This window comes from Pseudochaenichthys georgianus, chromosome 1, assembly GCF_902827115.2.
Source record: "Pseudochaenichthys georgianus chromosome 1, fPseGeo1.2, whole genome shotgun sequence".
In the NCBI taxonomy this organism is placed as follows: Eukaryota; Metazoa; Chordata; class Actinopteri; order Perciformes; family Channichthyidae; genus Pseudochaenichthys; species Pseudochaenichthys georgianus.
Genome location: NC_047503.1, coordinates 30,611,253 through 30,637,036, shown reverse-complemented (window position 1 = coordinate 30,637,036; position 25,784 = coordinate 30,611,253). Strand labels below are relative to the sequence as shown.

At 40.9% G+C, this 25,784-nt stretch overlaps 1 protein-coding gene across 1 annotated transcript in view; it reads left to right on the top strand.

The window, feature by feature from the left end:
* usp43a (ubiquitin specific peptidase 43a) overlaps positions 1-25,784 on the top strand; it is a 118,690-nt gene that overhangs the window by 71,451 nt on the left and 21,455 nt on the right. The window contains exons 7-14 of the mRNA XM_034083073.2: positions 1,828-1,996; positions 4,093-4,204; positions 7,841-7,944; positions 11,758-11,835; positions 12,692-12,821; positions 19,079-19,198; positions 21,603-21,846; positions 24,941-25,099. Of these exons, the coding sequence (XP_033938964.1) occupies positions 1,828-1,996; positions 4,093-4,204; positions 7,841-7,944; positions 11,758-11,835; positions 12,692-12,821; positions 19,079-19,198; positions 21,603-21,846; positions 24,941-25,099 (1,116 nt within the window). The remainder of the gene's footprint in view (positions 1-1,827; positions 1,997-4,092; positions 4,205-7,840; positions 7,945-11,757; positions 11,836-12,691; positions 12,822-19,078; positions 19,199-21,602; positions 21,847-24,940; positions 25,100-25,784) is intronic.

The following is a 25,784-nucleotide window of genomic DNA, read 5'->3' as shown; positions in this document are numbered from 1 at the left end:
ATTATAAACGTGATATCAAGGAATCATGGTTGTTTTATGATAACGTTTCATCTGCAAAATGTCACTCAAAGACAGAAATAGATAAAAAGAAAAGGTTTAGAAATAGACAAAAACTATAAAAGATGTAAAACAGCTGCAAAGACTATAAAAAGGGGCAAAATAACCACAAACCGACACAAACTCAGGAAACAAAGACTAAGAAAAAAACAAAAATAATTACAAAGTGACAGATTATTTACACCAAGATAGATAAATGTCTAAAATTGAAAATGTCAATTATAGTTGTATAATTGTTTAGTTGGACTAAAGTGTTAATGGTTAGACAGTAATGCTGAAACTAAACATGTATGGTCTTTCACTTTTCAGCCTCCCAATTGAAAAACTGAGAGGCAAAGGTGACAGAGAGGGTAGAGGGAGGGTGGACTGAGAGAAAGAGTGAGGAGATGAATTGGCCATCTAAAGGGCAAGGCAATATGCATAAAATGTCACATCAAGTTGCTCCTGTCTGCAGAGAAGGAAACACATCACTGTGTAGCTGTTTGGAACAAAACGTTACTCAAAGCTTCCTTTTTAATTTCATGTGATGGTTTGAAAGCCAGTTGTATTTTTCTATTTATATATTATTCATATTTTACCATAAAGGTTATTTACTTACCTAAGTCCGAGTGTTTAAGCTCAATCTTTTTTTCTAGTATCTAGAAGTAAGGTGTGTGTGTGTGTGTGTGTGTGTGTGTGTGTGTGTGTGTGTGTGTGTGTGTGTGTGTGTGTGTGTGTGTGTGTGTGTGTGTGTGTGTGTGTGTGTGTGTGTGTGTGTGTGTGTGTGTGTGTGTGTGTGTGTGTCAATAATCTGTCTGCTTTCGTGACGCTGTTACATCTAAGCTTTACATCTATTCACACTTGATTTCCTGCATCTTTATTTGAGTGTGTGTATGTCTGTGTGTGTGTATGGTTGGAAGGTGGAAGTGATTCATTGCACAGTAGGGGTGGAACAAGCATTGGTTAATTATGTAATTGGATAATGTCAACACACCTGGGACACAAGAGGTGGGGCCTCCTGTATCCCCACAGCTATGATGCACTAGTAATCACAGCATGTGTGTGTGTAAGTGTGTGAGAGGGATCAAGTGTAATTCTTCGTACAGCTCCTCGGGGTGAATAAGAATCAAAGGGCGGTTTGATATTAATGGACATTTTCTGAAAATGTTTTCTGAATCACTGTGTAAACATGTCACATTTAGATGTTGCTCCTTGCATAGCAGTTTCTCATTTTGACACCCAGATCTGTTTTCTAGCTTTGGTCCATGTCAGTCCTGCCTCCAAGCTGAATATAATAAGCTTTTGACATGAGTCACATTTTAATAGAAGAAGTGCTTTTACCGTGTGACATTTACAGCTCTCTGCAAGCAATTTCTTTTGACTGAATTTATATTTGTAACCTTACCAGGTCTTAAGAAAAACACTACCTGTGTAACAATGAATTATGCCAACTAAAACCCTTTTATTAACCCTTACACTTAAACTTAGTGATATAGACTCTTCCTTGTATAAATATACATAATGGATCTGATTAGTCTGGGCATCACATTCATAGGAAACTGTTCATTTGCATAAATATGTATACATTATAAAAGTCAACTTCTTGTTTATAAAAGATCAGATTTGGTCAATTGTACCGCTTCCTGTTTGTATACACAACGTAGGTGTAAACTGTGGTCCAAACCGGTACTGATGGAATGTTGTTCAAAACACCTGTTCTACTTGTTCCAGCTAATGCCAGGTTGTTTGTCACCCTTTGTTAAACGGTCCCCCCCCCTCTGCTCCACTCAGGGTATCACCACAGCCTCCCCTCCTCCCCCTACACTTCCAATGCAGGACCCGACGGACAGAGGTTACCTTCTTCTGGCACCCTCTCCTCTGAATACCTGAACCAGGGCGGCTCCACAAAGGTTCTCCTTGTCATCTGCAACACAGCAGGATCTGGCCAGCAGGCGGTCAGGTGAGCTGCAGGATCAATTATTGTTATGGTCTTACATGGGGGGAAACCACTTGTTCTGAAAAGTGAAGCCAAAGAGGAGAGTGCATTTTATCTAATGGTCAGCTCCTCTGGTTGCAAGAAAGCTGACTGTAAAAAAGTGTTGTTATCGTGTTAATCAAACAGTAGAAAAGTCAGTACACTTAGATTTATTTAATAAGATTGCAGAGACACTGTGCCTATTCAGTCGTATAAAGAATGACTGATTAATTCATTTGACTTAATCCAGAGCTGCCTCACTATAAACATTTAGCTTCTGTTTGACTTTGACCTGTATATCTATTGCATGACTGGCTATAGACAGGGCTCCTTTTATTTAACTTGTGCAGCTTGAGCCCCATTCAGCTGTGGCTCGAAGCTGAAACCTGAGACTGAGTCAAACAATGCAGCTCAAACTGAAACACTTAACCTGTAAAAGTTACCATTTAACGGTTGCCATATGTTACTCTAACAAGTGTAGGCAGCATCAGTAAATAGTTTTGCAACTAGAATGGATCTGATGTTCACCAACAACACAGCTGGATGAATGCTCTATGCATGCCACCCACAGATTAGCTGCGTTGTTGTGTTTGGGGTTAAAGGTCCCTGAGGGGCTTTATTGCATTGCAAATAAGAGAGGAAATGTCATGATCACGTCCACCTTCACAGTTATGGCATTGTCTCTTAAGGAAACATCATCAATAAGGTACATTTTGTCAGCTGCTAAAAACATTTATCTTAGGTGCACACTGACTGGTTCTGTCGCTGCTTGGTTTGAGGAGGCACTTTCATGTTGAAAACGCAATGTGTGTTTGAACGACTGCAGTTAATTGCAGTAAATGTAATTCATTGTAATGTCTCAGAACCCATTATGAGAAACGTTGTGCTCTTTGTAACACAGAGCATCATTCAAATAAATACATGCATTTAAGTCAGGGTAGCATCCATCCATATAACTTCCTGGTTAGGATTGTATTAGCGTTCAGTAATATTCTGATACTAGGGGGCTTATTGTATGTACATAAAATGTTTTCCATCACCAACAAAGCTCTCTTAAGAGGATGGCTCACATTTATTTACAAGGATCAATTCAATCTAACATTTCCTTGAGTCATTAAAGATGTTTTCATATTTCCCTTCAGTCGTTCAGTTTCAGTCATCATGTCTGATAAGAGATTCACTTAAACTCACTCACTCACTCACTCACTATGTTAGAATTGCACATATGAGCACTTGTTTGGCCCATGAAACATGTGTGAGTCCGTCTTTGTACTGTTACACATCCATCACCACTTTTGGCATTACAGATTTTTCTTCTGTAGCAATTTGAAACAGTATAGCACCTTCTACCAACTTTTGCAAGGATGGTGTAGGCACACAAACTCTTGCAAAAAAATATACGAAAGTCAAACAACAGCCAACAAACTAAAACCTCTAAAATGACCATAACATTAAATCAACAACTCTCAAAAAGCTCCTTACCTTTCTTGAAGGCAGGATGTACTGCAGCGGTGTTGTTTTAAACTCCTTAGTTTGAGCTAGGTGTACCTGCAGTAATACACTGGCAATTGATTGTATGTGCTTTGAACCTTGAAACTTCAATATTCAGCTCGTTATCTCTAAATTATCCGTGAGAGATCCTGAAATACTTGACAAACACAACTGACTCTCTCATTAGCCTGGCATATAAAAGTCTCTGATATAGCTTTGAGTTAACCTCGAGACAGGGAACCCATTACAGACTGGGTTCTTTACTTTATTTGGCCTCTGACCCCACATAATGTCCCTTCAAGTTGTCAGTACAGGACACAAGGAGCGGACAGTAAAGCCTTGATGCTCTTGACACGTGACAGCTTGACAGATGGGGTGATGACACAATGAGTTGAAATGACCTTCAATGGAGGCACTCTCTCAGAAATGTAATTGATATTGTTTTGTAATTTTGGTGACTTCAAAAGTGAACCAATGTTTTTAAATTGACTGTCAATCTTTCACTTTTCTCCTCTCCTCCCCTCCCCTCTCCTCTCCTCCCCTCTCCTCTCCTCTCCTCCCCTCCCCTCCCCTCCCCTCTCTTCTGTCAGGTTTGGACCTCCATTTCTCATGCGTGAGGACAGGAGCATCTCCTGGGACCAGCTGCAGCAGAGCATCCTCAGCAAGCTGTATTATCTGATGCTGAATGGATCCCAGGCTCAGGTAATGCCTACACCCCCAATAAGCAATAACTTCATCCAATCAATAGTTGTACCACTTACCCTTCAGCCCAGGGGTTCCTGGACCCTCTCCACTCCAGTGGAGTACATTAAAATAGCAGAGCAGAGATTAGTTTGAAGTTTAATCAATTTTCCTGGTAGGGTTCTGTGTGTGAATTCAATTGTACGCATTGTTTATTTACAATTACCTGAGTCACATTTGCAGCTCTACATAAAGACCAAGGTTAAACCCCACAATAATGAGTTGAGAAAAGTTGTCCTTCAGATGTTTGTTTTTCATTTTTCTGATTATAAATTATTTAATAGTAACTCTGCTGATACTACAACATTTATTTTCTGCTTAGCATGCTGAGTGAATAGCTGTCAGGGACTTCTGTATTGTATTGTCTCCTCATTATTAACTATCTTTTGTGGTTCTCTTTTTTTATTCATAGAAAGTCATCATTCGTTTTCTTTTTATTAATTCCGAGTAAGGGCAAATATATAAATTCTAATATGGGAAATAAAATCTTTTATTAAAAGCAAAGTACACCTCAGGACACACGCACGCACGCACGCACGCACGCACGCACGCACGCACACACACACACACACACACACACACACACATATGTACTATTAACGCCACAGTGGACACATTACTGCTACATTCCTGAATTAAAATGTACACAATACAGCCGGTGATTCTGAAGTGTTTTTTTTCTTCCGGACAGCCAGTCTTGCATATTCAAATCCACCATCTACTTCTCCTCCACTCGTTATGTACTGAGAGCTTTTACAGTGATCCGTGACGAGCTCATCTCCACTTCATCTGTTGCTCAATGGACACCTCAACAGGAGCCACTGCTCCGCTCTCAAATACATACACACACACACACACACACACACACACACACACACACACACACACACACACACACACACACACACACACACACACACACACACACACACACACACACACACACACACACACACACACACACACTGTGGACCATCGCGTTGCCATGGGAAACGCCTTGGTAATCAGCAATATTTGAGGTGGCCTTATTCAGAGCAAGCAGCTTTTAAGCTTTTACAAGAAAAGACGGAACATACCAGCCTGTTATTTACTGATTGTAAGGGAAAGTTCTGCAGCAATGGAGAGTCAGGACTCAGAGAGACACGAGGAGAGTTGGAGCTTTGATGTCAAACACTGGTAGTTTATTACGAGCATCGGCCGGAGAATTCATATCACAAGTCACAGCAGCAAACGGTTCTGACTGCACGGGTGGGTTGTCATGTCAATTCTGATCAGCCTATCTCTCGATAGACCTTTTCACTCGTTTACAGAGTCAACTCACATATTGGGGGAAGGTATCCGTGAACACCTGGAGACACTGAATCACTTATCTGACTCTATGGCTCTGTGACCGAGAGTTGACCGGTCATAAAACTTGTAATGTCGACAATAGCTGAGACTTCCCATTCCTTAAGACAGATAACAGACTTAGGGTTCGTCGTAAAGGTCAACAGGCAGAAAGGTTAAATATCTAGGAGTAAAGAGTACAAGCTTGTTAACCCTTCACTTTTCCTCAGTACCCAAATCTTTCTCAGTTAACAAAACTACCAGGGTGTTTTGGATGTAGATTGAACATGTGTATTTTGCTGGAAAAGCCACCAATATCCCAAGGGTAAAATGTTCAATGTATGCTTTGATTTGTTGTTCTCATAACAAAAGTAAAATGTAAAAAGCATGTTAGCTGCTGTACAAAGTCAATAAATCAATCAAGCAATCAAAGTTTATTTATATAGCCCAATATCAAAAGTGTTACATTTGTCTCAGTGGACTTTACACCCTTTGTCTTCGACCCTCACATCGAACAAGGAAAAACCTCCAAAGAAACCCCACAGTTAATGAGGACAAATTGAAGAAGCTTTATATATTTAGTTAAATGCAAAAAATGACATACAGAAAGTGTGTGAGATCTTTGCTGTAAATAGTTCATTTTCCCTCGTTCTTCTTTATGAGAGGTTAGTGCGCCACCCAGAGGTTTTTTCAGCAAGGTACAACTTTCTCTTTAGGGAATGAAAAAAGGAAAACATAACTTGAGTTGTTACCGACTTGCATGTCAGAAACCGGCTCATCTTTCCACACCCTGATGTTCTCTACAAAGAATATCACAATTAACCGCAAGTGCTAATGCTTCCTGCCTTTACTATAGACCAATTGAAAGAATGAGAACAAAATGCTTTAGCTGCTTTGGCTCTCAATTTCGTTTTCTATCTTGATCCTTGACATAACAAACCTTTATCTGTCACGGCAGATGTTTGTATTAAAGGCCACTCAAATATATTATATACAGGTATGCAACAAAGGGTTTGTTTTGTACTCTTACACTAAAACATACTTTATATATTTTAGTGTACAAAACATATAAAGTACAAACTCTGATAAAAAAGGGTTATTTGTTGTTGTGTTGGCATCAAGTGCTAGCTAGACCAATCAATCTAATTTCAGAAGGATTTTTTTTAACAATTGAGTAGTTATTGATAGTTGTTGAAAAGTCCAATTTGCTTATCAGATTTTTAGAAGTTCTTTTAAATTACTATTTTTTATGAACTGATGTTAAAATATCCCATAACAGTTTACACTTTTATTGAGAAGCTTAGATTATCATCACTCTTTTCCTATGGTCCCATGGTCTAACTAGCACTGATTCCTTACTTACTTAGAATATGGCTTTTTAAGATGCTGTGTTAGGCTCCTATTAACCAACCAATTTGTTTATTTTATACTCGGCTGCACTTCCTATTCTCCAACGTTGGCAGGCTTAGAAGGAAAACATTAGCAACCCAGTTGTGCTCCCTGCTCCCTAATAGCTCTGCCTTCTTGTCTCTGCTGCTCAGGCATCAGTGGATTTAAAGTTCATCTGCAAATGCATTTTCTCTATTCCAGCGAGGTCCCGGCATGACTAGCCTTCAGATAGAAATGAGGGAGGTTGTATGCTTTAACTGTTGTGGTTAAGTTATGTTGATATCCTAGATTTCAGCCCCAAATCAGAGAAGGGTTTTGTCAGCACTTGAATATGCAGTCCAATTGCAGAAATGTCTCTTACAGGATTTCTTTCATTTTAAATGATCAATAAACATCCACACAGTCCATTAAAAGATGTATAATACGCCAAGGTTTTTCTTCAATTTGAATGATACAGTACCTATTGACATCTCCAACTTTTTGATTTACTTATTTAAGTGTTAATATGATATTAAAACCACACTACACAGCCCATGCTTTATTTAAAGACCCTGAAAAATATTTCTTTAACCAAGTTCTCTCACACATAATATATCTACCATTAGGGAAATAATGAGGGATTATGTACTGTATTCTTGTTTGAATACAACATTTAAAAGCTACATCTGTATTGATTAAGAAGACGTCATGCCTTTTTTGTCAGGTAATGAAAGCATAACAAGATGTTCTGGATATACAGTATATACGGTTGCATTTCTTCCCTTTAAATCATATAATCTTATCACCACTGAATTTGAACTCAGCCTTTAAGGTTTTATTTGCAAAAAAGATTGAGCAAGTTCAGGACCTAGCTGTACTAATGAGTGTTTTCATCCTTTGCAGAATGCTGGCATGCTGTTCAAGATTAGAGTAGTTGGAGGATCGTCAAACTACAGCTACCTGTCCCCGCAGGACAGCAGGCCACTGTACCACACTGCTGTTGACAGGTAGGACACACACACACACACACACACACACACACACACACACACACACACACACACACACACACACACACACACACACACACACACACACACACACACACACACACACACACACACACACACACACACACACACCATATTGTAGACTCTCACAAAGAAAAACCTACTGTACCTAAGTACTATACCGTTTCTTTGTATGGCCGATAGCACATTTATGCTGACATGAATATACAGTCCCTGCATGCATACCATTATACCAGATGCACAGCACATTATACAGTGCACACACAAACACACACACAAGCAGAGACACAGGCTTTAAAGGCTTTTTCAACGACCATGACAAGTTGATCGATTGAATGACTCTTAATCATAAATATAATCATATCAGCCTATCAAGACTAGGCTTGATGGAAATGACTACATTAGCTGATATTTGAACACATAACAGACATGTTTTCTATTGCATTGGGCAAAAAGCCACAAATTATTTCAGAAACAAATACACCTTTAAGGTGCAATGTGTAACTTGGCCAGAATCAGTCAGACAATAATCAACTGAATGTGGAGAGGTGTCCTTGTTTAGTCAAAGATGATCTGCAGAGATACTTCCTGCCTGTCCTGTATCGTGATACCACTTTTCCCTTCAGAGAATATGGTGAGTCACTGTAGGGTCTAGCATAGGGAGGTAGAGCTGCCCCAGGACTTGTCAATCATGGACGGAGTCGCTGTCCCATGATTCGCAAGGTTGTTTAATGGAATACATCCAAATCAGAAGAAAAAATAAAACAGGATTTATTTCAGTTTTGTCGTGACAGCTGCCAGGAGATTTGGGTCAATCAAACTGATTTGATATAAAACCAGACACCAGATTGTTATACCACATTATGGTACATTACTGGTTTAGTTCTCTTTGTTGGGGAAATTAAATAAATGTTCAGTGGTTTGAGAGTTTGGAAATAGGGAAGTAATGTTGGGAGGGGCTGTGCCACTTTGAATTTAATCTAATAAACTAAACATCAGTGGTGTAAAGTAACTAAGTACATTTACTCAAGTACTGTATTTCAATGTTTTTGTTACTTTGTACTTCTACTCCACTATAACTCAGAGTTAAATTGTGTACTTTTAATCCACTACACCGATTCAATACCTACAGTAGTTACTTTGCAGATTGTGTTTGGTAATATACATAAACACTTAAATAAGACTTAAGTCAAATCTGGAGTAACATTCACAAGCTACCCTGCAGCATACAAAGTCATTAACCTTAACCAGCTTTGATAAAACTTTAATGCATACAAATCAAAACATGTAATTTATGTAATAAATATTCTGCAAAATTAGTACTTTTACTTTTAGTATATTTTGATGCTAATACTTTTCTAGTTTTACTTAAGTAACATTTTAATTGCAGGACTTTTACTTGTTACAGAGTATTGCTACACTCTGGTACATCTACTTGTACTTAAGTACAAGATCTAAGTACTTCTTCCACATCTGCTAAATATTAAAGTATGTTAGCTTTTTACCAGGCACCCACACATTACACCTATAAGCGGATTACAAGGACCGCATCATTACCCTCTTTATCACACAACACCTGTGGATAGAATCAATATCAAAATAACTGACCAATAACAAATCAAAACGCAATGGAGGGGGATTAACTTGATGCTCAAGGCTTTAGCTGATTTTAATGTATTTGTTGAATGTGTATGTGTGTTTAGTATTGGCACAAGTATGTAACATGAACCCAATCATTTATAGCTTAAGAGAACTTGCAGTGTCTGTCCCTAAAACACAACAGATCTGTATATAAACGCTGTTCAACTTGAATTCAAAACTATCCTAGGCACGATCCACATGTTGATCCCTCATTTAGAGAAATTATTTATTTCTTTATCAACTTTTTAAATATTTAACGAGTTAAGGGGTCAGTTCTTACAAATCCCAGAAATATATTGTCCCATATATCATTCGTTTCAAATGCTGCATGGTTTAGAAATAATGTGCCAATGTTTGCGGATCCCCACCACGTCTTCTGCCAGCTTCTCCCACTGAAATGGTTGTGAATGTTATTTGGTTTTCAGCTCTAAATGCTTTTTAGAATTCATGGGAATCTACACACCTGGCTGTGATGTGATTTCATTCAGAGCATGTTTCTATGGAAATCCAGCTGCCCAAAGCACAAAAACCAGGCATAAATATTATAAGATGTGCTTGTCAATCTTGCACAAGCCTGAAGATTGTGGCTGAATATCGAGAATCTGTCCCATTATAAGTTATATATATCTTTTATTTTTCGGCCCTGGTAATATTACTGTGTAATCACCTTGCTACCAGGTAATTGTTGTTTGTGTGCATGTTGTTGTTCCGTAGTAGTAATGTGTCACTAAAATATGTGTATAATTTAGTAGTTAATTAGTGTGCTGCTGTGTGTTGGCAGCTCTCTGCTAATCAAAGCTTCTGCTGCTGCTGCTCTGTGACATGAGTTTCATTTCTATGTGGCACCCTGCTCAAACAGAGCTGTGTTCCAATTAAAGGGATGGAGTGGAAAGGTTGAATCAGGAATAATTAATGTTAAGATGGAGCCTGATAGGCAGACAACTTATAATATGGAATAACTTAGAAGTTCTTAGAAAAAAGTTTTTTAATTAAATGACTTTAATGGTCATGTTATTTATTGGCAATTAAATTATTCTGATATAAATTGGTATAAGTTATGATAAACATTGTTAAAGTCCACACTTGTTCAAGTAGCACATTTCTGCCTTCATAGTTGGTGTCTGTGTTACTAATACTTGCCTTTTTATTGACTGTATGTTCAACTCCTTTGTCACAGAACAAATACACACATTTCAAAGTGCATTCAATTCCACTAATTACTGCTTTAGTTTTCTTGAAATTCCCAAAGCCACATAGCACCATGACAACGGCATGAATCCTTGAATAGGGAACACTGTTTTGTAGCAAATATTACAGCACTAAAAAAAAGATTTCCAATTCATCCAGAGGCAGTTTTTATTATACCATTCATGCCAAACTCAAGTACAATCACAAGCCTAGAGAGATAAACATGTTATAGGTCAATACGTTGTTATTTATTACTGAGTTATTTTACATATCTGGAATGCTTGGCCATGATACATAAGCCTGACATCTAGTGGTTACAATCTCAGACACGTGTATGCAATCAACATACACAGTAAACAATAATAAGAGAACAAGATGAACTCTACCTCAGTTAGAGAAAAACTACTCATACTCACTACTTCATTATTCAGGCCCTGCTGGAAATCTGCAGACTGTCTCTTTTCTGAATGCATGTTCTTTACAAAATCAGAATGAATCACAATTTGTCACAACTTCATATCAGCCATCAGCAATCCGTGTTGTTCCTAGGAAAAAACAAATGTTGTGTGCCTGAGCTATTGTTAAATCTACCTCGGCGCTGTGTGGCAGCTGAGTCAGATTGAGTCTGTCCAGCTGAGACACTTTTTTGGCTATGTATGGCTCACAACAGCTTTACATATAAATAAATGATATCAAGCCATGTCTCACCTGCAGGCGACCACCCCGTGTAATCGCTCTGTTGACAATCTGTAAACTTGTGCATGTCTGTCGGCTTGTTAAGGTGAAATGAAATAAAAAACAAACATTCATAGAAAGTCTCACTGAGTGACATAAGGTTTCCGCCTCCCACAGGTTTGTGGTTCAGGCTTTTAAAGATGAGGCAGGATGTTTCTACTAACACTGAAAATACTAGGATCATAAGGTGTGTTTTGAAAACTTCATTTTCTTGCTGTCTTGTAGAGCTCTGAAGTTCTGCGGCCCCGGAGGACCACCCCATGTTAAGGTTGTCATTGAGTGGGAGAACAAGATCAAAGAATGGTAAGCGTTCTGCACAAACATTTCTGCAGATCCTTAAAAAGTATTTGAGGCGTTCAATTCACAACGCTGAACATTAAAGCTTTTACGGATATTAAAACATTTTTAAATGATCTCTGAAATCATTAAACATCCCTCGCCACTTATGTGAACATGATGAGATTGACCCTAGGGCTGAGGGAGTGTGCCACCGATAGTAACTAGAGGTGTGTATGACTCATAGTTCAGTGTATCTATGCATTTGCTAAGCAAAGGTCTGTAAAGGTAGGCTTACACATGAATAGGCTTACTCACCTGGTTAGATCGATAAATAAAAACAGATAACTTTATATTTATCCGAAAAATTAATTTTGACCAGTTTTATTTAACTGTTGTCTTGTTCAGCTTGTGGGATTCTCTTATTCCAAGATATATCTATAAATGTGTGGAATTGTTCTGCAAGATATCATGAACCTGAAGAAATAAATTATAGTAATCATGTTACAGATCACAAAAAGAAAATTCTATATAAAAAAACATTATATAATATTTTTGATCACTTTTAGAAAACATTAGGCTTTAAAGGGAAATAGATTTACGTGTGTGTGTGTGTGTGTGTGTGTGTGTGTGTGTGTGTGTGTGTGTGTGTGTGTGTGTGTGTGTGTGTGTGTGTGTGTGTGTGTGTGTGTGTGTGTGTGTGTGTGTGTGTGTGTGTGTGTGTGTGTGTGTGTGTGTGTGTGTGTGTGTGTGTGTGTGTGTGTGTGTGTGTGTGTGTGTGTGTGTGTGTGTGTGTGTGTGTGTGTGTGTGTGTGTGTGTGTGTGTGTGTGTGTGTGTGTGTGTGTGTGTGTGTGTGTGTGTGTGTGTGTGTGTGTGTGTCAGTCTCTTTGGCAGCATCCAGGAGGAGGTGGTGAAGGATGCAGAGAGTGTGAGGAACCAGAAGCAGCAGCACCTGCAGCAGCACAGCTGCACTTTAGACGAGTGCTTCCAGCTGTACACCAAAGAAGAACAGGTGAAACTACGACTGTTCTTCATCTTCTGTTTTTCATCATCTTTTTGCATGTTGCTATGGAGATTTTTTTTCTATAACTTTAAAACTAAAATAATCCTGATAAACCTGCTGGATTTCAAGGGGAACTTATCAGGCCTCTGTCCCTCGCTACTTTAGTCTCTATTAGCCCACCTAATTTTCCAACTTAACCATCATTAGTTAAATTGCATTGTGTGCAAGCGACAGGTTTTAGCTGAAGAAATATTATGAAAAATGATATAAATTGTTCTGTTACGGCCCGTCCACACAGCGGCGTGCGTTGAAGCTTGCCGGCGGGGGGGGGGCTGAAACTCGACCAACAACCAATCACATGAATCTCCCGCCCCGGACACAAGCACGCGGTTTGATTGGCTAGAGCTTGTACTAGCATATGATTCGATTGGCTGACGCTTCCCCCGAAACATTGCTCAACTTTTGCAGCGAGCAACACTTTTGAAGCTACGCTTTGCTCCCACAATGCAGTTCGGCGAAGCGTGACGTCACCCCAAAGTGAATGGGCAGAAGCGTTGAAGCTTCAACGCACGCTGCTGTGTAGACGGGCCCTAAGTCTAACAATAATGAAAGGTTGCAGTGCTAAATTGGTGTTATAGGTAAGAAATGACACCCTTGTTAAAATACGATTACACTATTTTTTTAAGATTGCTGTCCTAAATGTCTTTCCATTGCAACTCTAATACCCATCACCATTATAATAAAACAAAGTGAGAACATATTTTACACCCTGGAGTTAACCTCACCTGCGCACTGTGAACATACTATGACTATACAAGGCAAGCCAGATTAAAATGTCCCAGTTATAGTTAACAGTATTCTGCCCGCCTGTGATTGACAGCGACCTTTTCAGTGTCCATATGAAGCGTCCCAGTCTCTGTGCTTTCCCCACACACTTACCCAAGTAGATCATTCCTATTCTCAGCCAGAGTGAATGAAAGTGAAAATTGAGATGGCCACAAATGGACAGAAATTGCTCTAAAAGCTACGTATTATGGTGCAGCGTGGGGGTGTTAGTTTGTTTGTAGCCTTTATTTAACCAGGTGAAAGCCCCTTGAGATCAAAATATCTCTTTTTCAAGGGTGACCTGCAAAAGTGTTAGTGTTTCTGGAGCCCATTCTGACTGAGGTTCAGGTGTATTGTCAAGTATTATTTATTGTTGTGGTGCATTGCAGTAAAACAATTATGTATTACAAAGTAAGAGAAAATACATAAAATATAATGTCAAGAAATCCTTACATAAAATGGAAAATTACAATACAAATCAATTCAGTTGCCAAAAGCTGAAAAAAATATATAGATTTCAGAGTTGTATTTCCTTTTTAGGGAAGAGGTATGCAGCAGTCCTTTAGCAATGAAGTAAACCCTTTGGAAGTTTGTGCAAGTCCTTCATGCCTCCCAAATGTGTGTGAAGTAGATGAACACTAAAGGAATCTAATCCCTGAGAAACTGACCGCAATGGAAAATACATGAATCCACGTTTATTCACAACGGCACCAAAGTCGCCTTGAAGAACGTCTTATATTATTCTTTTTGACCGAAAGATCAAGGAAATAACACATTTGCAATTGAGTTTGCTTTAAAAAACAGAATTAATGAATTTTATTATATTTTCCCTATATTCTTGCATTTTATACTGTATCCAATTTGATGAGTAGGGAGTCATTTAAGTGAGAAATGTAATTTTTACATTGTAAAATGTAAAAAAAATGTTTTACCAAAAAAGTATTTTACCAATAAACCCTACATTTATCACAATCACAGTTCAGATTACATTAATTAATCATGCCTAGAGTAAACTAATTAAAGTAGTGTTTGAGGTTCACAAGATAACGTAGTTTTGGTAATAGGAAAACAATAAAATAACATGTCAGGATATACCAAACAAGATTTATTATAGCACCCAATATAAACAAAAGATCAAGTTGGAAAAAAGGGACAATATTGCCTTAGTGGATAAGAGATTAGCAGCCGCCCACCTTGAAGAAGAAGAACAGGACATGGAGCAACATCACATTAGCTTTGTGTCGGCTACAGTGTTTACTCACAGCTGCTCACAGTGAGTTTTAGGACTGAAAAACGTCACAAATGACTGACTGAAATGAGCCGGTTTAGAGTACAGGGCAGGAAGTAACAGTTGCAAAAAAGCATAGACAGAGATCTTAAGAACAGCTGCTCATTACTGTACTTATTACATACATTGTTATGTAAGCCAATAATGAATTCTAACTGTAGAGAATTTACTAACTATTCCTAAGTATTTATTAAGTTTGTGAAAACAGTAATGGGAAAAAAAAAACTGTAAAAAACAAAGCACTGTGGAAAGAATCTATCATTTTTATTATATGATTTGGAAGAAAATTGAGCCTTAGAAAAGAACGAGGCATTGCTGACGGATTTGGTAAATGACATCCGTCCTCCAGGTTGATTTAGTGAAATTATATGTCTGTCAGTTTGAAAGTAGGATCCATCCATCCATCTTCTCCCGCTTATCCGTGGTCGGGTCGCGGGGGTAGCAGTTCCAGCAGAGAGCCCCAAACTTTCTTTTCCCTGGCGACATCAACCAGCTCTGACTGGGGGATCCCAAGGCGCTCCCAGGCCAGCGAAGAGATATAATCCCTCCACCTGGTCCTAGGTCTACCCCTTGGTCTCTTCCCAGCTGGACGTGCCTGGAACACCTCCCTAGGGAGGCGCCCAGGTGGCATCCTAACTAGGTGCCCGAACCACCTCAACTGGCTTCTTTCGACGCGAAGGAGGAGCGGCTCAACTCCGAGTCCCTCCCTGATGACCGAACTTCTCACCTTATCTCTAAGGGAGACACCAGCCACCCGGCGGAGGAAACCCATCTCGGCCGCTTGTATCCGCGATCTCGTTCTTTCGGTCATGACCCATCCTTCATGACCATAGGTGAGGGTAGGAACGAAAATGGCCCGGTAGACAGAGAGCTTTGCCTTCTGGCTCAGCTCCCTTTTCGTCACAACGGTGCGGTAAAGCGACTGCAGTACCGCTCCCGCTGCTCCGATTCTCCGGCCCATCTCACGCTCCATTGTTCCCTCACTCGAGAACAAGACCCCGAGATACTTGAACTCCTTCACTTGGGGTAAGGACTCATTCCCTACTTGGAGTGAACAGTCCATCGGTTTCCTGCTGAGAACCATGGCCTCAGATTTGGAGGTGCTGATCCTCATCCCAGCCGCTTCACACTCGGTTGCGAACCGATCCAGTGAGTGCTGAAGGTCGCAGACCAATGAAGCCATGGTGCAATCCTTAGTCCACCGAACTGCAGACCCCCCCCCCCCCCCACGACTACGCCTCGAAATCCGATCCATGTATATTACAAAAAGGATTGGTGACAAAGCGCAGCCCTGGCGGAGGCCAACCCTCACCGGAAATGGGTCCGACTTACTGCCGAGGACCCGGACACAGCTCTCGCTTTGGGAGTACAGAGATTGGATGGCCCTGAGTAGAGACCCCCTCACCCCATACTCCCGCAGCACCTCCCACAGTAACTCCCTGGGAACCCGGTCATACGCCTTCTCCAAGTCTACAAAACACATGTAGACCGGATAAGCGTACTCCCAGGCCCCCTCCAGGATCCTTGCGAGAGTAAAAAGCTGATCCGTCGTTCCACGACCAGGACGGAATCCGCATTGTTCCTCCTCAATCTGAGGTTCGACAATCGGCCTGACCCTCCTTTCAAGTACCTTGGAGTACACTTTCCCGGGGAGGCTGAGTAGTGTGATGCCTCTGTAATTGGCACACACCCTCTGATCCCCCTTTTTGAAAAGGGGGACCACCACCCCGGTCTGCCACTCCTTCGGTACTGTTTCCGACTTCCACGCAACGTTGATGAGACGTGTCAACCATGACAGTCCCTCAACACCCAGAGCCTTCAGCATTTCCGGGCGGATCTCATCCACCCCCGGGGCTTTGCCACTGTGGAGTTGTTTAACGACCTCAGTGACCTCCCACCGGGAGATTGGTGTTGATCCCCCGTCATACTCCAGCTCTGCCTCTAACATAGAGGGCGGAGTTGTCGGGTTCAGGAGTTCCTCAAAGTGTTCCTTCCAACGCCCCAACACTCCATCAGTTGAGGTCAACAACGTCCCATCCTTACTGTACACAGCTTGGATGGTTCCCTGCTTCCCCCTCCTGAGGTGTCGGACAGTTTTCCAGAACAACTTTGGTGCCGCCCGAAAGTCCTTCTCCATGTCTTCTCCAAACTTCTCCCACACCCGCTGCTTTGCCTCGGCCACGGATGAGGCTGCTGCCCTTCGGGCCTGTCGGTACCTTGCAACTGCCTCGGGAGTCCCCCGGGATAACAAATCCCTGAAGGCCTCCTTCTTCAGTCGGACGGCTTCCCTGACCACCGGTGTCCACCAGGAGGTTCGAGGGTTACCGCCCCTTGAGGCACCTAGGACCTTGAGACCACAGCTCCCCACCGCGGCTTCGGCAATAGAGGCTTTGAACACCGACCACTCTGGTTCAATGTCCCCAACCTCCACAGGAATGCCCGAAAAGCTCCGCCGGAGGTGCGAGTTGAAGGCCTCCTGAACTTGGGCCTCCTCCAGACGTTCCCAGTTCACCCGAACTACACGTTTGGGCTTACCAGGTCTATCCAGAGGCTTCCCCCGCCACTCGACCCAACTCACCACCAGATGGTGATCAGTTGACAACTCCGCCCCTCTCTTTACCCGAGTGTCCAAAACATACGGCCTCAGGTCCGATGATACGATAACGAAATCGATCATGGACCTTCTGCCTAGGGTGCTCTGGTACCACGTACACTTATGAGCATCCTTATGTTCGAACATGGTGTTTGTTATGACCAATCCATGACTAGCACAGAAGTCCAGTAACAAACCACCACTCCGGTTCAGATCAGGGGGGCCGTTCCTCCCAATCACGCCCCTCCAAGTGTCTCCATCATTGCCCACATGTGCGTTGAAGTCTCCATGCAAGACTAAGGAGTCCCCTTCAGGAGCCCCATACAGGACTCTTTCCAGGGTCTCCAAGAAGGCCGAATACTCTGAACTGCTGTTGGGTGCATAAGCACACGCAACAGTCAGAGTTTTCCCCCCCATAACCCGCAGGCGTAGGGAGGCGACCCTCTCGTCCACTGGGGTAAACTCCAACAACGAAGCACCTAACCAGGGACTTGTGAGTATCCCCACACCCGCCCGGCGCCTCACACCTTGAGCAACTCCGGAGAAGAATAGAGTCCAACCCCTATCCAGAAGTAAGGTTCCAGAGCCGACGCTGTGCGTAGAGGTGAGCCCAACCAGATCCAACTGGTACCGCTCCACCTCCCGCACAAGCTCCGGCTCCTTCCCCCCCAGAGAGGTGACGTTCCACGTCCCCAAAGCCAGCTTCTGCCGCCCGGGTCTGGTCCGTCAAGACCCTCCGCTTTCACTGCCACCCTTCTGGCAGCGCACCCGACCCCATCGATGTTTCCCGTAGGTGGTGGGCCCGCGGGACGGAGAAGCGGAGGTGTTGCCCACGTTGCCTTTTCGGGCTGGGCCCGGCCGGGCTCCGTGGCAAGCCCGGCCACCAGACGCTCGCCGACGAGTCCTCCTTCTGGGCCTGGCTCCAGAAGGGGACCCCGGGCTTCCTCCGGGCCGGGTATCCTCACTTCCTGTGTTGTCTTTCATGAGGTCTTTTGAACCAATCTTAGTCTGGCCCCTTGCCTGAGACCAATTTGCCATGGGAGACCCTACCAGGAACACAAGGTTCCAGACAACACAGCCCCCAGGTTCATCAGGGCACACAAACCTCTCTACTACGGTAAGGTGCTGGTTCTTCAGAGAGGCGAAAGTAGGATGTAATATAAAATAAATAATAAAAATAATGATCCTGCTGAGATTCCATTTCAGAAGTATAATAAAAAAAAACATCCCAATATGTTTTAAATATATGAAAGTAGGATGTAATATATTTAAAACATATTGGGATGTTTTTTTTATTATACTTCTGAAATGGAATCTCAGCAGGATCATTATTTTTAATTTTAAATCAAAAAAAAAATCAAAAAAAAATCCAAACCCACAGAATTATGCATTTGGTTGAACCCAATGTTTGAACATTGCAGAGTTTAATCAATATATCACCCCTGCTTCCATGTAAGGGAACATGATTAAAGGAAATGACCACAGATAAAGAACATATTACACTTTAAATAGCAAGCGATGTATTATGTATAACCATGTTGTTGATTGATGTGTTGACAGCTTGCCCCGGATGACGCCTGGAAGTGTCCCCACTGTAAGCAGCTTCAGCAGGGCATGGTGAAGATGAGCCTCTGGACTCTTCCGGACATACTGATCCTCCACCTCAAGCGCTTTCGACAGGTATGTGAGCCTTAAAGTGGGGAAAACAGTTTACAGGAAAGAAAGAGTTCAGCTTAAATTGAATAATTTAAGCCTTGAAGTTGATCCTATTGACATATATCAATTAGCAATTGATTAAATGACTGTTCACTGTGAAAAGGGACACTCTAATGGACAAACCCTGAGAGAACCATGAACTGCAGTTCCCCCTCACCGTTTCGGTTCAACTTATTTTCAGCACAAAGAAAACAAGAAATTCCACTTTGCAGTGTCTCACCTGCATCAAACATCTAACAACCTTAGCTACCAGTTATTGTTACTTTTATCAGCTTGCTAGCCAGATATTTCCCTTGTGGTGTAGAACACAAAAGAGCTAATAGAATAGCAAACATATATCACTTGGCTAAGAGAAAAAACAAACACTGAATGTTAATGTTTTCTGGGATCGGTTGATATATGTGACCGTAATTGTTTGTAAACACATTTCCCTGAACACCTTAATATGATAATAATAACTCAATATTGTGTTTCATTAACGTAACTAAAGAAAATGTTCCCCTGGTAATTGTTACATCCAATATTCTGAAAATAGTACAGATACAGGCTGTGACTGACTGAGAGGATATCAGGGAGGTTAGATAAGTGTTAGAGTTATACAAGTAAGATGCATGAAAGACAGTTAAGTAGTATTGATATTGCAAGGCAAACTGTCGCTCAGTTAGTAGTATCTACATATTTGACTGCAAATCCTCTCTCCAGCCTCCCATAGAAACACAATAGGTACATTTCCAAACATTGAACCATACTGTCTCATGTTTTTTTATGTTTCTATTTATCTTCATAACATGTCTTATAAAAGCTTTTCCTCCTTTTATGTTAGATATCTCTTATTGCCCAGCAACATGGCGGATGTCTGCCTTGCACAAACCGCATGCCCTGCATTTCTTTATCAGTACTATTTCATTATTTAAAAAAGGAAATGTAATGTTGAGTCATGCTGAATGAGAGTTTTGCAAAAAAGCATAATGACGAAGGAGAACTTGGCCAAAGAAAGTGAAACAGCCACTGAGCAAACAAACCATATACCTATCAGCTCGACAGCAGACTGAAGCCTTTTTCAAAGCTGCTGGGTCTTTTTCCAAACATTTCCCAACTTCCCAGCTTCCCAGATCGTTCTGTGTACCAAAGCATCTGGCACATGAGATTCTAGTTTTCCCATAGCTGCACACACCTGACATGAGGAACATCCACATGGTGTTTCATTTCACAGCTGGCACTAGCCGCTCCAATCCCACATAAGTTGAGACACTTTGACATTACACGTACCAAACTCTATTTTTGCTGCCAAGGTTAAGTCCTAGCTTTGCCTCCAGCGTTGTCCAGGGCTTGATTGGCATCGCTCGCCCTCAGCTAATAAGCAGGTGGCCCCATTGCTCAGTCATGGCCATTGCTACTTTGACCATTGTTATTTTTTCCCAGCATTTGCATTATAATTCATTCAACCCCTCTGTTTGACTCTGTGCCAATGCCCAGTTCTGCCCTGGAGACTTAACCAGAAGCCAATGATCCTCACAACAGTGTCTGAGGTTGTGGGGGTATGCATAACCTTCAATCACAGCCTTCAATCAGGAGAACATGTGCCAATCCCAGGAGGGGGACCGAGCTGGCTTTTACAGTGAATAGTCATTTCAATGGGAGATATTTAACTTTTTGGCGATAAATAATATATGATCGTTTGTACAAAGGAGGGGAAGCACTCTAACAGGAAGGTTCACTTCATGCTACAGCAACAAATTAAAGATTGATAAAGTATTTCATGAGCAATGTTGACAATTACTGCCAAGCAGTAAAAAGGTTATGATAAACGTGGCCCAAAGTCACCAAAGTCACAAAGTTATGGGATTTGTTGGAATGGATCCAGTTTAGTAGGTTATGTGGATATCTTTGTGCCAGGGTAAAGTCTAAACTTTTCACATACAGCACCTCAAGGGTAACGACTAGGTCATTTCATGGTTTCGAGGGCTTCAGTGGCTTCAAATCTCTCTCTAATTTGTAGTAATCACACCCAGAAGTGCAAAAAGTCTCAAGCTGATTTTTTTTAAAATGTTTGTTTAATGCAATTGCTGCAACATCACTGATTGGGTAGTAGTCCAAAGGACATATACGTGCTGGAAGGTTACTATAAACTCCTCTAGTTTTTCTTCCCCATGCAAATGTGATTCATCACTGTGTCATTTTAATTAGAGTCTTAAATTAAGCATTTATTTTTTATTTTTTTATATCCTGCTTAATTAATTTGACAGCTTTTTAATTAATACTGGGATAATTGTTAAATCTGCTGTTCTTGGATTATCACAATAAACAGTGTTTTATGTTTCATGCCTGCACATACTGTACACATACTCTATATGTATTGTTGGAACAGGTAGGCGAGCGGAGGAACAAGCTGTCCACCCTGGTGCGTTTCCCCCTCACTGGTTTGGACATGGCCCCCCATGTGGTGAAGAGGACTCAGAGTATGAAGAACCTGAACTTGGGGGCCTGGCCTCCTCCTTGGAAGCAGTCCTCAGGCCAACACCAACCTGACCTGACCCTCCCCCAGGACGCTCTGTACGACCTCTACGCTGTGTGTAACCATCATGGAGGAATGCATGGGGGACACTACACTGGTAGGGACTTTAGTGCTATAATACATCATTGACCATGCAGTAACTCAGTCTATTAAGGGTTTTCTTGCCATCTAATTCATCTATTAGTTGTATTGTTAACAGAAAATGTATTTATATTACATGCAAAAAAAACATGTGGTGAAAAGACCTTCACAAATAAGTAATTGAGTATACTAAAGATAAACATTTTTCCAAATCCTGCTGAGACAAATGTATTTTTCGTCACTGATATATTGATATAGAGGCTGACTTGCCATAAATCAAGTCTGAGTACTGCACATAAATGTGTTGCCTGGCCCGTGGTTTTAAACATCGCCGATTAAAGCTGAGTGCTGACTTTTATACACTCCCCCTGGCTCTGAAAACATTTACTTCCATTTTGTCTTTGTCTAATTGAATACAAATGTTGCATATCCAATAATTGGTTTGTGCCCCATTGGTTTTGATGAAAATCTCATTTATACACTTTTTTGTCAAGTAAATAACGTTGAGTATCTACTGTATGAGTTGCACAATATGTTGGCATTTTTAGTCATATTGTAGAAAGTGTTGAACATTTTCCAGATGTCAGTATCATGAGTGATAGATAGGTCTGATTCCAATTTCATTTATAGAACCGGTACAGTTTATTCAGACTGTAATAATATTCTCTGTTAAGGTTAGTTTATTTACATAGCATATTTTATTCATAAAGGCAATTCAAAGTGCTTTAATTATGAAAGACAATGAAGGTAGTTAGAAATTAGCATTTTTAAATACATCTGACTCTTAAAGAGGTGCAAATGTATTAACAAATGTTGTTTAATGACCTCTGGAAAAGCGTTGATAAATAAAAGGTTTTAAGCCTAAATTAAAAAGAACTCATGTTGACTGCATGTTGGAGAGGAGTTTTAACGATGTTAATGAACCCTGAAGTTGAGAGTGAAAGATTGTTGGTGTTGGTGCATCATGTTATATTTTGTTTGAATGGAGAATTAAAGTTTAGGCCCCAAATTCTTTACTTCTTGACCAGATGGGGGAATGAAGACAGGTTGTTTACTTTTCCTTTTGTCTTTCAGATATAAATGCGGTTGTTGTTACTTATAACATCAAGATTGTGGCAGATGGGTGTATAATTCCATGGTGCCAAAGTGGAGTTTGTGTTGTGGATTATCTATTAGGCTTATCCTCAGTTTCTGCTATGTAAATGTTTTTGATTAAACTGTGGCTTTTGATAGGGCTGAGAAACTGAAAATCTGAACGTGTTTACAAACTTTTGTTTTATTTATAATCATGATCTGATTGATTGGGAGGGATCTTTTTAGATTCATACTGGAGCTGATTTGCCGGGGACTGATGGGGAAAATGTCGAGCTTAAAGTGTTTTTGTTTGTTTTGTTTTTATGTAGAGCTGGCTGGTTTGATTCAAAGGGTCTTGTTTTTTCAGTTGAATGTGGATATAGAGTTATACAAAGTATAGGTTATTATAGGACATTTAAAGGTGTCTTTTTCTGCCCATAAGCATTGGTAGTATTCAGTGGAGGAGGTTGCCATTTATTTTTTTTAATAGGAGTGAAGGTGAGTCCAAAAAGCTCTGACAGCCTGCGGGGGAAACTAATGCCTAAATAATTGATGTGATCTCTGCCTAAAAGGAGAGATAATGAATGGGCTGCCACATCTGCTGTTGCTGGAACTCTTTGAGCTGAAACACCCCTGTTTGATTCCAGTTTTGAGATCTTTGTTGCATGTCCCTACCATTCTCTCTTCTTTATTTTTACACTGTCATCTGTCAAAGATAAAAGTGAAATGCCTGAAAAAAATGCTCTTGAAAAGCAGTCCCTCACAATTGTTCTGTTTGCTCACCAAGTGGGATCACGTTATATGTTCTGTTTCATGACTTTAACATGGATCCTGTGAAAAATGTTAGCAGACCTCCTTGAAATAAACTGTGGAGCAAACACATAGTATATTAAGCTTGAGTACATTTTTAGATTAGTGAAATGTACAGTACAATATGTGGAAGATGCTCAGACAAAATAACATTTATTAGACAAACCCTTTGCTTTCCTTAGGTGATATCTTTTATTATCTCATATTACACTTTGTTACTTTAAACCATTCAATTAAATGTACATCTATACTTACAATAATAATAGAACAATTTATTACAATGACTACAAAAAAAACACAGCCACATTCTTAGGCAGTCATTTCCGTCTCTAGTCTAGTTTTACATTTATTCAGTGTTTGACAATGGCCACCTTAGGTGACTGTTAAGATGGGAACTTGACACACAGTAAAGGCAAGATGCTCTGTAACTGAAGGGGGTAGCTAGTAAAGAGAGACACACAGTGGCTAGAGATTTCGAAGTATTGGAAACAGCAAGAGATGAGCCAGTGGAGCAGCCCTCTCCATGACAACTTGCCTGACAGTTGCATGCATCTCGAGAGGGAAGTTGGAGGAACAATAACATCACGGACACAGTGGGGGGATGCATGATCTCACTGAAATAAAAGTTAACTATAGAAATGATAGTGTGTCCATCTGCTATTGGCTGGCAGGTTGACGGATAACAAACAGACAGCAGCAATGTTCCACTCTGAAGTCTCACCTGCTGTATGAGGGTTATTGGACCATTTCCTTTATGTATTTACCATTTATGTATATAGAATATTGTGATATCAAATATCTAAGCCTCTTTCTGACAAAATAGTTGAACAAATCTGATGATAAAACCATCTTTGAATTTCTATAAAGTATTATACATGATATAATACATGATGAGGTCCCAGTTCACCACCTGGGCCCTGCCGTGGTGCCCTTGAGCAAGGCACCGGACAACCCCCTTCCCCCCCCCACTCCCATTGCTCCCCGGGCGCTGTAAAATAGCTGCACACTGCTCCTATTACTAGACTCCTGGTAATAGGATGGGTTAAAAGCAGAGAACACATTTCACTGTGTGTGCTGTGTGCTCTGCATGTGTGACCATTAAAGAGGGGTTTCATCCCTCCGATTCTATCTATCTGTGATACCAGATGCGATCACTTTGTCATAATGGCAACATACAGTATGTTCCGGTACCCTTTGTTCATATTTGTTGTCATTTCCTCTTCCAGCCTACTGTAGGAACTCAGTGGACGGACAGTGGTACAGCTACGATGACAGCAGCGTAGACATGGTGCCTGAGGAAGAGGTTTGCACCAGAGGAGCGTACATTCTTTTCTACCAGAGACGCAACCTCATTCCTCCGTGGTCGGCCAGTTGCTCTGTCAGAGGTACGTCATCAAACTACTAGCAAACAGGAGATAATGGGTACAAAATGGTGTTATTTATAAAAATGTTTTAATTAAAGGGGACCTATTATGCAAAATCCACTTGTTCATGTCTTTTATACATAACCATGTGTCCCCTCTGTGTTAAGAGATTCTGAAACTTTCAGGAAAAAATATTCGCTCACTTTTTGTCCTGATCCATTTACTGTATATAAAAACCTGTCTGAAAATTAGCTGATCAGACTTTGGCCACTTTATGATGTCATAAAGGTTTTTTGGCTTGTGTAACCATTAGCCAATCACCAACCAAGGTAACCCCCCCTCACCTTATCACCTGAATCTCCTCCTAGAGCACCAGTGTGTTCTTTTTAACCAAATATCTCTCAGAGGGGCGAGGGGAGTGGCTCCTTATTTTCATCTAAAGTAACAGACAGAGAATCAGCACTTTTGAAACAGGGCTGAAACAGAAGGGTTTATGGGATGCTACAATGATCTGTTTGGTGTTTCGAGCCAAACACTTCAGAGACATGTTTTGTATATATCTGAGACCTATAATATATTGATGAAAAACAGTATAATAGGGGACCTTTAATGTTTTCACTTCACACACTACTCATATTATCCCTGAGCTTTCCGAGAGTTGCAGATAAGAGATCTGTCTGACAGATTCTGATAAAAAATGCCGAAT